Below are 12,638 nucleotides of genomic sequence, written 5' to 3' on the forward strand. Positions count from 1 at the left end.
AACCATAATCTTGTTCTTGAGAATAAGAGGAAAGAAAAGTTGTTATTTAGTCGATTAAAAGAGGAGGAAATAGTGTTTCTCCTTAGAATAGGGTCATGAGTTTGGGAGTTATAAGGGGGGGGGGAAAGACTAAAAATCCCTTTAATTGAACTTCTAAGAATTTACTCGCCAGTTCATTCGAGTTTACCATACAACTTGTATGGAATATTATGACTAGTTTTCATGACTGGTAAGCTTGGCAGCATCTAGGAGGGTACATACTGATGAACATACGAGTCATAACTTATGACTCATACTATACTCATACTACTAATATCCTCCTCTCGTAACTTAGATAGAATCTTATGGGGAATACATGGCTAAACTTTTAACTTAGATTCATACGACTCGTATGCTTCTTAATAACTTTAAGAGGTTGAGTCATACCCTAAATAGAACATCACCTATCTTGGACTATCTTCCATACGAGTTAAATCTATGACTCGTATGTTGTGAATATGACTCAAGGGACTAGTCTATGATGGACAAAAACTTCTAGAGATGGGGTATTACAGAAGACCTCCAAACTTATTTTAGGCTATTAACCAAAAATTAATAAAAATGGCCCATGGATAGATATTTTGAGCGTTTCATTGTGTCTAAAATATCAAATTTAATATGATAGAATATTTTATTTATGTTCACATGATTTTGGATAAATCTTAAGGGTTTGATGGTGACTTAGAATTTTCCAAGTCACAGATGGTGCATCTGCTAAAGTGATACCTCTATTAAAGAGACCAGTTAGTCGCTTAAGTGACCAGGCTTGCCAGGTAGGGCCGTTAAAGCAGATTTCACTTAAGAGGCTCCTTGACCACTTTAGTGGAATGGACAGGCTCAGCGGATACTGCTTAAGTGGGACTTGGCCGCTTTAGCAGTAACCACTTAAGTGGTCAAGGAGATGCTTAGGCGGCACCTCGGAGGCTATTAAATGCCCCTCTTACTCGATTTTCTTTTATTTTTATCACAAGTATAAATACTTAAGACCCTATAGAGCATGGAAACTTGGGATATTAATTATTAGGAGATTATGGGGGTAATTGTGAGTTCGGATTCATCATTAGGCCATTGAAATCTTGGTAAGTTTACATTAAATTCTTGTTTAATTATTCAATTTATTCCCAAAATTCCTAGATTCTTGTTGAGTAGATTGAGGTATCATTTGAGTTCGGATAAACCAATTCTTGAGGATATATGTTCCTTAAGCAATAAGGGACGTGTTGACGATTTCAAAAGTGTGATTTCACAAGCGAGCCCCACATGGAATTTTGACTTGATTTTGGAATTAAAGTATAATAATAGGTACGATTGTTCTCATATTAATGAGTATATTATCATTTTTAAAGTGCAGCATCATGCAAAATCTTCTCAGAAGGGGAAATCATTGATTTAGCGAATTTTACTGGGCTTTCTTTGGCATTCAGGTAGGCTAGGTTTAATTTTCTCATAGATTGGACATAAATATATTATTACTATGATATTATGATAGTTTTGAGATGGGATATAGGTCTTGTAGGTGTATTTATTATGATTTGGACCTTGTAGCAGTTTGAAAAATCGTAATTAGGCATAATTACCTTAACTACTCATTTTTAGGTAGATTTACTATCTTAGGACTAAGTAGTGGGTTATTTAATATCTAGTTGTGTAATTAGATACCCTATCCATGTTTGGGGTAGAATTTATCTTAGAATGGATTTTGAATATAGAAGTGGGCCCCTCTAGCCACCTTAGGCAAGGATTACTATAAATTCCTTGTAGGACCTACAGGCTCTGTGTATTATTTTAATTACATTTTTGAGACCTGGGAATTTTAGATACATAGTGTTTTATTCTAGGTTGATACTTAGGATATGGTATTAGTTTTGGTTTAAGTTTGATGATTTATGATATTAAGACCAATTTGATTCTGGCAGTATATGATATGAGTTCTAGTTTAAGTCTGAAAAGTGATGATATAAGTTCCAATTCAAGTCAAGAAATGAGGTATTGATTATAAGGTTATGGAATTGTTTTGAGTCATGTGTTTCACGGTATGAAAGGTTCTAAGTTTATGATTTTGAGACATGGTTATTTAGTGTAATTCATGTTATCATGTATTTTTATTGCACCCTCTAGTCTTATGGGGGCAATTTTGGGCTATTTACTTTATTGCTCCTTCTGACTTATGGGGGCCATAAATGTAGTAATAGTTATGTTTTCATGATTGTCATTATTCTGGTTATTTATTTATAGTATTTGGTGCATTATGCAAGGGATTTCCACTTACCTTGACTTTACTTATTTATCTCGTATTTCATTATATTTATATTATGATTTAACTTAGTTGACTGATGATGCCCACTGAGTACCCATGAATTTGGTTCTCATACCACACTTTTCTACTATTTTCGTGTAGATCTGAGTACTAGTTGTTGCCACTGACGCTGATATTTATATTGGCCAGAGTTCAAAAATAGGATAAGCTCTCAAAGCTAGCGTTGACATTTTCTCCTTCTTTTGTTTTTCCTAGTCTTTCCATTTTTGAGACTATTCTATATTGACTTCATCATACTTGTATTCTTTTGGATTTAAGGCTCTTATGCCGACACTACTAGGTCATAGGATATTATTATTTCTCTTACTTCTCATCTGTTATAGTATTATTCCTTGATTTGTTGGTTGTAGGACTTTACTTACATAGTTTCAGTATTTATAACATTTTTCACCAAATTAGCCCATTGGTTATAGCTCTGGGCTACTATTTAGCTTACCTATTGGTGGGATAAAGTAAGTAACATTATGAATCATAAATTGGGTCATCATATATTAGTAATAGAGCACTAGGTTCACCAGTATTATTGGTACTAGAGCAAGTTTCTAGTAGAGCCCACGAATCGAAATGATGACATTTATTTCTTATCTTCAGGAGGTTATTGAACATTCTTAGGTAATCTTCAATTACTTTACTCATTTTATGCTAACAGTCTGAGTTATTTTCTAACATTTATTTAGTTTCATTCTTTCACAGATGGATAGGATACGTGCTACTGCTACATGAGAGGAGGACCTTAAGTCCACTACTGAGATCCTACTAGAGTACATGGATGACCTAGGGGTTGAGGGTAGCTGAGAGATGCACCCCTGGAGCCTTCACCAGACTCTATTCCTGCTTCTATGCCATAGATTTCTCCACCCTAACCAGTGGTCGGCCAAGGGCCACCCCAGGCTCCATTGGGATTTATTTCTTTATCACTGCTCAGGGATTCATGTTTCATATCTTGGGATTATTTAGTGGTGCATCATCTGATAGTGATTAGTATGAGAACCAGAGTGATACTGAGGTAAGAACACAGTACCTCCAGGATTGAGATTTCTCTAGTGTAAGTGGTTTCTCATCTGGTAGTTGTCCAGCCTGCTATGTTTGTTGTAAAGCAGAAGATGTTGGGTAGATTCTTGAGATTGACTCTGTCTATGTTTTCTAGGGCACTGAGCAAGGATGCTTATAAGTCCTTGATTTCTTGTGATTATAGAAGCCATAATTTAGGCTAATTTAAGAATCTTGGTATGAGCTACACCTTCTTATAGTTAGATTTAGAAGCTCGACATTGGTGGAGGAGCTATCTTGACTCTAAGCCAGCTAGATCTCTCTCCTTAACATGGACTCAATTCTCTGAGGTCTTCTTTGAGAAGTATTTGCCTCATAGCCTTAGAGATTATCTGAGAGACAAATTCTTAAGCTTGGAGCAGGAATCCATGACTATTAAGAAGTATAAGGGTCAATTTCATGAGTTGGATAGGCATGCTACATCTATCCTACTGACCAAGTATGAGCAGGTTTAGTGTTTTTCCCAGGGATTGAGACTTTCTCTCTATATGGATATGTAGAGTTTTGTTGTTGTTGGTAGATCTTTTGATAAGGCTTTTTATCAAGCTCATATTATAGAGGATATGCATTATGAGGCCCAAAAGGGTAGCAATAAGACAACAAGTTATTAAGGTAGTTTTAGTGAAAGTCATAGTGGCTCACTATTCAGATGCAGTTGTTCTTAGTGTAGGTACCTTTCGGTCAGCCATATCAATATCAAGGTTGATCTAGTAGGCATGTTCATGTCGTACTTTAGATTATCGATAGAACCCAGTATAGCTATAGTGATCATCCTGACCAGAGTAGTGGTTAGCCTCTAAGAGTTTCATCTATTGGGTATTCTAGCCAAGGTGGTTATTTTGGGTTAGTCAGATCTTTTAGGTTCAATATAGTTCCTGGGACATATTATGATTGTTGGTCCTTTAGCCATTTCTCTAAAGAGTATCCCAGGCCTGGGGTAGTTGTTTCAGTAGCTTACAGTATTCTACAAATTAGAAAAGTATCATCCTACCCCCAGCTAGAGGTTGTATACAGGATTATTGGGGTGGTCCCCAAGGTTCTTGTAAAGGTCATTAGGCAGGTAGGATAGGAGATCGGTCAAGCTCCCATCCAAGTGGCAGGCATTGTCAATTTTATATAGTACCTGGTCGACCCAAGGTAGAGTCCTTGAATGTCGTTATTACGGGTACCATTTTAGCATGCCATCATCAGCTTTTTCTTTTTCAAATTATGATCCACTTATTCTTTTTTATCTTCTTATTATGCCTTGAAGTTATAGTTATCTTGGGATTAATTATTTATTTTAGTATGTATATCTACTTTTGCGAGTGACTCTTGAGTAGTGGATTGGGTTTAGAAATCATATGTTGTGGTGTATTTTGATGTGATTTCGGGCATAGACTATTTATCCCCCATCATGCAGTCTTAGATTATTTTGTCAAGACCATTACCTTAGCCATGCCTAGCATGCCACCAGTTGTGTGGCAGGAATATATTAGTTGCAAGATGATGGAGATTATTTCTTATTTGCAGGCTAGGAGACTTATATTGAGGGGTTGCGAGTCTTATCTCACTTATAATTGTGATGTTAGTATGGAGAGTCCCTCACTTGACCCTGTTCCTTTAGTTGTAAGTTTCATGATATTTCCTACCAATCTACCTGGTCTTTTTTCTGATTGCATTAGTGAGTTTTTCATTGATCTTGAGTATAGCACCCAACCTATTTCTATGGCACGTTACCGTATGGATCCTACCAAGCTTATGGAGCTGAATTCTTAATTTCAGGATCTTCTAGTTAAGGGTTTCATTAGACCAAGTGTGTCTCCTTAGGGTGATCCTGTCCTATTTATGAAAAAACTAGAATGGTTCCTTGTGTATGTATATTGACTACATGCAGCTTAAAAAGGTGACAGTTAAGAATAGGTATCCTATACTTCGTATTGATGATTTATTTGACCGGCTTCAAGGACTAGCGATGTTGTCTAAGATTGACTTAAGTTCTAGTTACCATCATTGAGGACTCGGGTTATAGATATCTCAAAGATAGCCTTCGCGAACTCATTATGGTGATTATGAGTTCCTGGTGATGTCTTTTGGGTTGACCAATGCCCCAGCTGCATTTATGGATTTGATGACTTATGTGTTCAGATAATATTTAGATTCTTTTATGATTGTGGTTATCGATGACAATTTTGTGTATTAGACGAGTAGAGAGGAGCATATGCAGTATTTAAGGACCAAATTCTCAAAGTGCAAATTCTGGCATTAGTCGGTGACCTTCCTAGGAGATGTGGTATCTAAGGATGGGATTATGGTAGACCCATCAATGATTGAGGCTATTCATGATCATGTTAGGCCTACATATCCATCTGAGGTTCGCAGCTTTATTGGTTTGGTCGTGTACTATAGGTGGTTCATTGAGGGTTTTGCTACTATCGTAGCACCGATGATGAGATTGACCCAAAAGGAGGCTCCTTTCTAGTTGGCCAAGGAGTGTAAGTAGAGCTTTTAGAAGCTCAAGGGACTTGTCACTTCACCTCCTATATTGTCTCTTTCTATTAAGGGTGAGGGATTCATTGTATATTGTGATTTTTCTAGTTTTAGTTTAGGTTGTTGTTGGATACAGCAGGGTCGAGTTATTGCTTATACGTCAAGGCAGCTGAAAGTACATGAGTGCAACTACCCCACTCATGATTTAGAGTTGGCATTGGTAGTCTTCGCGCTTAGGATTTGGAGGAATTATTTATATGGCGTGCATTGTGAGATCCACTTCGATCATCATAGTCTTCAACCTCTTATGACCCTGAGAGAGAGCTTAATTTTAGGTAGCGTATATGGATGGATTTGCTTAAGGCTTATGATATCTCTATTTTATACTATTTGGACAAGGCAAATATGGTAATAAACGTCTTAAGCCGGAAGGGAGTACGTATGGTAGCTTGGCTTCTATTTCAGCTTCTCAGAGGTTGTTGGCATAGGTCATTCAGTCCTTACCCAACTTGATAGTGAGACTTGATATTCCAAACCCCAAGAGGATTCTTAATAGTGTTGAGGTGAGGTCTACCTTATGTGAGCAGATCTAAATTTTTTAGATCAAGGATATGATGCTTTGTATTATTTAAGGGTGGGCATAAATATCAAAAACCAAAAAATCAAACTGAACCGAATTAATTTAGTTTTTTGGCTTTTTGGTATTTCAGTTTAGTGTTCGATTTATTTTTTTCATAAATTTGGTATTTGTTCAGGCTTCAGTTATTGAGTATATACAATTTTTTATTCGGTTTAAACCAAATTATTATACAAGCCTAATTAATCTGTAGGCCCAATCGACCACCCAAATAAATTTAAGGAAAAAATGCATAAAGTATCAAACTTAAGCATGAAATTACAAAAAATAACAACAATTTTATTAAATTACATTTTGTAACATCCATAGCATTATTTTATGTGGTCCCTACTTTTTACCCACTTGAAGAAGTTACTGTCAGTTTCCCTATTTTCACGCCATTCACCTTCTCTTTCATTATTTTGAAAGATTTTTTTCCGTTTTTTTCACCCTAAACGATATCTTCTCGCTCCAATTTTTTTTCACTTTGCACGATTTTAGCATCATCGGTAAAGATTATCTTCATCTATTTTAGGTAACTCTTAATTTAACTATTGCATGTTAGCATTTTTTTGGGAGGTAAATTTCAGAATTAGCATACTCTAATATATCTCAAAATCAGAATTTAAGGTTTTTGATTTTAATGGCGAAACAAACACCAAAATCATGAACATATAGTGGTATAAGTAATTCAAATTTGGTCTATGATTGTGGATCATCTTTTAGTCTTGGATTAACTCAAGAAGATGTAGTTAAAGTTGTTTCAAATTCTTTACAGTCGAAGAAATCTGAGAAACCAGAGGAGATTAGGTCGAAGTTTCTCAACAATCCGCTGAAGATGAAAAAATTTTGAAAAAAAACGTTGAAGAAATCGCCTTCTCAGAAGGAAAAAGAATCAAAAAAATCCAGAATAAAAGGAAAGCGAAAGAAATTGAAGGTTTGACTAAGGTTGATGAGCATGTTCAGATCTCTTTTGATGATGATTCTGAAGATGTTAGCGAGGAAAAGGTATTTTTTTGTTCTAAATATATTTTTGAGTAAAATGTATTTTTGCCCTGAGTAAAGATGTTGTTAAAGTTGTAAGTTATATGTATTTTTTTATGTAATTAATATGTATTTTGATGTTATGATGATATTTACTGGTTAAATGATAATTTGTGAAGATGATATTGTATTGATGAGGATGTTCAGATATCTGTTGGATATATGTATTTTTAGTATATATGATATGTATTTTTCAGTGTTGGTTTCAGTTTTGATACTATAAAAATACATATACATGTTAGTTTAAGCTTAAATACCAGAACAGTCTATTGACTATATGTATTTTTAGTATATTTGATATATATTTTTCAGTGTTTGTTGCAGTTTTGATATGATAATACATATGCCTGTTATATGTTTTTTATTTTTATTGGATGATTGATTTGTTTGCTCCATGTTATATGATTCTGTTTATAGGTGATGCGGGATGAAATATTATTGTCAGAAAAATTCCAAGATTTGCACCACACATGTGTTCTTACAGTGACAAAGATATTTATGGAAGCATACACCCAATTTTAAACAAGGAACAGTTTAAAAACTTTTGCGAGAAAAATATTTTTAGTTATTTTATGAAGAAGCAGCAATGTGTAGTGCAAGCACAATTGTGCAGATGCGTTATGACGCTTGAGGTGAAAGGTAGTTCTTCTTCTGGGATTTTGATTTGTGCTAATGGGACCTTTCTTCATTTTATTCCCAGAGAATTTGCCATCATAACTGGATTGAATTGTGTGTCAAATAGTTATGACTTTATTTTTGACAAGGGTGTACCAAATAGGATGGGAGAAGTATTTCAATGGGGCAGAAATTATACAAAAAAGGCAACTATTTCTAGCATTCACAGAGAGAGTATGGGGGGAGAACAATGATGCGGATGCTGAGAAATTTGCAATCTTGTACTTCCTACATTCATTTGTCTTATCTAAGGTTGAAACAGTGGTAATACCCCGTCTTAATTTCGATTTGGTCGATAGTGGAAGATATAAGGATTTTCCATGGGGTTCTTTATCTTTTGAAGATTTGGCCAGAAGTTTGAACAACCGGTTGAAAGATGGTGGTCAATTTTATTTGATTTAGGGAATACCACTGGCTATTCAAGTATGGCTTTACGAGTGTTGTTCAAATGTCCCACCAAAGATTGCATCGAAGGTTCGTAATCGGATTCCCCGATTATTAAATTGGAAGACAATTGCACCTCATCCACGCTTTGAGTTTTTAATGAATGCTATGTTTAATGATGATGGCAAGATTTGATCTTAATAAATACATATGTATTAATATGTATTTCACAGTAAATATATATATGTGTGTGTGTGTGTGTGTGTATTTTCATTTACAATTGTTTAACTGATTCTTTAACATTTATTATTTACCTATTATTCTAGGTTGTCTTTAAGAACATAGAGCCAACGAAAAAGGAGTTGTCAAAATTACAAATACCACAAAAGGATGCAACACAACATGAACGTTCTGTTGATTCTGATGATGACTTCCAGGATCCACCACCAAGAAAGAGCAACGAACATTCAAAGAAGAAACAGAAGCTTGATTCCTCAACACCAGTAGTGAAGGAACCTTTAAGGAAAAATCAAGTAGATAGTTTTGACGAGCATACCTAATGAGGACACTATCTCCTCGTGCTGCAAAGGCTGATGGAATGAAGACACTAATTTTCAAGTCAATTCCAACACAGCAGACATCTTCTTCAAAAATGGCGAAAGGAAAGTAAACATCTCGGGTTATTTTTCCTCAGGTACACTCAAAGCCAGATATTCATGTAGAGGAAGTAACTGTGTCAAAGCCTGAGAGTCATGTTGACAAACAAGCCTTTATTTCTAAGAAAGATTTTGATGCATTCCGCGATGAGGTACTTTTTTTTTGGTAAATATTTTGTTTTTCATGAAAAACATTTTGTATATAGATTTTTTATCAAAATAGGTTCATCGCGAATTTAAAGGAATTCGTGGTCTAATGAGAAAAAAATTCAGAAAGTTGAAGAAAGTATTTGCTCAAAGAAAGGTAAATTTTTTCTTTGAAAATCTTAGTTGATTTGAATATATATATATACTTATTCGACTGCCATATACAAATACTACACATTTTGTAAAATAACTCGCTATTTTATTGGACACAATTTTTTCAGGAGCAGGTTGAAGATATTGAAGCAGATAATGCAGTAAATATTGATAAGGGAGGGTTAGAGCAATCTGGACAACATTTCAGTCCTGATGTTGTTCAATCTTTGGATAATATTTCTGACGGTGCAAAGGTAAATATTAAAGTTCCAAACACATATTTATTTGTACTTTTGAATTTTATATTCAAAATATAGCTGAGGTTAATAGACTATCAAATTTGCAATAGAATTGAAGATTGACTTAGTAACAGTAAATATTATTTGGTTCATTAAAAACACTATAACATGTGACACAGTGTGTTGTTAGTTTTATTCATATATATTTTTAACACTGTATATGTATTTTTTAAAACTATATATGTATTTTTAGTTTTATTCATATGTATTTTTTAACAATGCATATGTATTTTAACAGTGGATGATTATTTTATTATGTTCTATAATATGTATTTTTGAGTTTGATGTTATATATAAATATGTATATTCTATTTCAATTAAAAAAAACTTTGACTCAAGTATTAATAGGTTATTTTAATTTGTATATGTATTTGTAGCAACAATATGCAGATAAAGATCCTGAACTCCAGAATATGGATTATGTTGGTACCGAAAAATCACCACAACGATTAAGTTTGAGGTTGATCAAGAATTGGAGGCAAATTTTCTTGGTAAAAAGGTAAATAATTAAGTTTCATATATATATTCATTTGACTTCACATATATAAATAGATACAAGTACATGTTTGTTTGATGTTTTGATTTTATACTTGTTTTCAAGGGGTGCACTGTTTTGCATTCTGAAAAAATGAATGTTGAAATTGATTCTCAACAATTAATCCCTGATGAGCTTCTCCAAAGTATAAATTTAGATTACTTATATTCTGAGAAGGTTGTTCGACATGATTGTCAAGTATGTATAGTGATGTTAACTTTATCTTCATGTTATGTAATAATCAATAGGAAAATTAAATTTTTTCTTTCATTTTTTGGCAGACCAGCGATGAGAAAATTGATGAAATAATTTTGTCTGATTCACAATTCACAATCCCTGATGAGATGTTACCTAGCCTAAATATGTTTCAAATACAAAGCATCATCATACATCCATCGACAAACCGTCAAGAAGACTCTCATCATGAAATTTTGGATGCAAAAACTTCTGAGACTGATATTGAAGATCATGATCAAGTATGTATCTAACTATTATATATTTTGAGTTTATTTAGGTTTAATTTGATGGAAAAAATGTAATATTCTTTTTTCAATCTTTTTGTTAGATCAACAGAGAAATCACTGATTCAGAGGTAGAACTTAATACCGAGGAGCAAGTTAGAACACCTCCTAATATACAAAAAGTAACCAATGATGAACAAAGGGATGAGAAATTATGGCCTGATTCACAAAACACAATCCCGGATGAGTTTCTACCTAGCTTGAATGTCTACAATCAAAAAAGCATTATCATTCATCCATCCGCTAATCATGAAGTAAAAACTCCCAGACCAAAGTTAAGGATTAGGCGACCATCAAAATTCAAGGAATCGCCATACACCGAAAAATTTGGTTCAGCTGCTGGTAAGTACAATAAGATATATATAATTTTTTATGTAATATGTATTGCAAATACATTTATATTTATTAAGTTTTTATATTCTACAATTATATAGGGAGATCAGCAGGGGTAACACGCATATTCCCCCACAAACATCTATTTTTATATCACCCGATTGATGGGATAAAAAATAGAAAGATTGTGAAGAACTTCGCGGCCTGGATTTCTGCGGACCTATTAAAAGCTACTGCTAAGAGGTTGTTCTTTTGAATAGTGACAAATTATTTTTTTGTATCAATACATGTTTTCATGGTTTATCAAATCCTTAAAATACACAGGAAAGGAAAAGTGGATCATTACAAGAGGGAAAAATCAAAAATTTCAAAGATGCATTTTGGTGTTGAGACTGTGGAAGACAAAAATTGGTTCTATATGATGGGATTTGCAGATCAGACATGGACAGTCTTGGTTAGTATATTATTTTGAAATGAAAATTTTTCCATTTCGTCTATAACAATACATAAAAATACATATTAGGTTACATTGAAATACATTTGATTTAACGTGTATGTATTTTTAAGAATTCAAAGTATGATATAATATACTACATCAAATACTGTTGCATATACTATGCAGATAACATTATCTGTATGTAACTGAACTTTAAAAATACAATTTTTGATACACAAGTCATCTACATTAATATAAAAAATTGCATATGTATTTTTTACTTGCATAGACTGTAATATTTAGAATACAATTTTTTTTTGAATGCTCTAAAGTTTTTCATATTCACTAATGCAGAATATTGATGTCTGCTTTTACTACTTGAGGAAGAAGTCGAAGTATGGGCCGCACAGTTCGTACAAAAATGAGCCAAACAAATCATACAACTACAGTACAGTTGACTGCAACTTTATGAACGTAATTAAATCGTTGAATGATGTATATTCTATGGATGCTCAAAATCTTAAAGATGGGGGTCAGGAGCACCATCTTATGGAATACATCAATGGGCTCCGTATGCATGCCGCAATGCCATGGCATACAGTCGAAGATATTTTTATTCCGATCAATATAAAGGAAAAACATCACTGGGTTCTCGCGGTTTTATCATTTTCAGAGAGGTGTATATTCTTGTATGATTAATATGAATCCAGTGGTCATTATGAAGCTATTCTTGCTGAGATCAAGAAAATAGCAAAGATTATTCCATTGTGTCTCCAAGCATGTGATTTCTATTTTAAGAAAGGGATTGATCATCAAAGCCATCCAAGATACAAAGACAAAGAATCCTTAGATATGTTTGATGTTTTATTTCAAGATAATTTGCCTCAACAACCCAGTGGAAGCTTGTAAGTTTTGAAATTACATATACCAAAACTGTATCTTTGTACAAAATATATTTCACTAT

At 33.8% G+C, this 12,638-nt stretch overlaps 1 protein-coding gene across 1 annotated transcript; it reads left to right on the top strand.

Moving 5' to 3' along the window:
• Positions 1–6,280: 6,280 nt before the first annotated feature.
• Positions 6,281–12,373, top strand: LOC124885810. Its single transcript, XM_047394054.1, has 12 exons — positions 6,281–6,350; positions 7,360–7,499; positions 9,032–9,127; positions 9,289–9,402; positions 9,474–9,554; positions 9,679–9,804; positions 10,227–10,340; positions 10,666–10,860; positions 10,950–11,247; positions 11,340–11,481; positions 11,563–11,692; positions 12,029–12,373. The coding sequence occupies exons 1-12, from the start codon at positions 6,281–6,283 to the stop codon at positions 12,371–12,373; spliced, it is 1,851 nt and encodes a 616-aa protein (XP_047250010.1).
• Positions 12,374–12,638: the final 265 nt, after the last annotated feature.

The sequence above is a fragment of the Capsicum annuum genome, chromosome 7 (genome assembly GCF_002878395.1).
Source record: "Capsicum annuum cultivar UCD-10X-F1 chromosome 7, UCD10Xv1.1, whole genome shotgun sequence".
Classification (NCBI taxonomy): domain Eukaryota; kingdom Viridiplantae; phylum Streptophyta; class Magnoliopsida; order Solanales; family Solanaceae; genus Capsicum; species Capsicum annuum.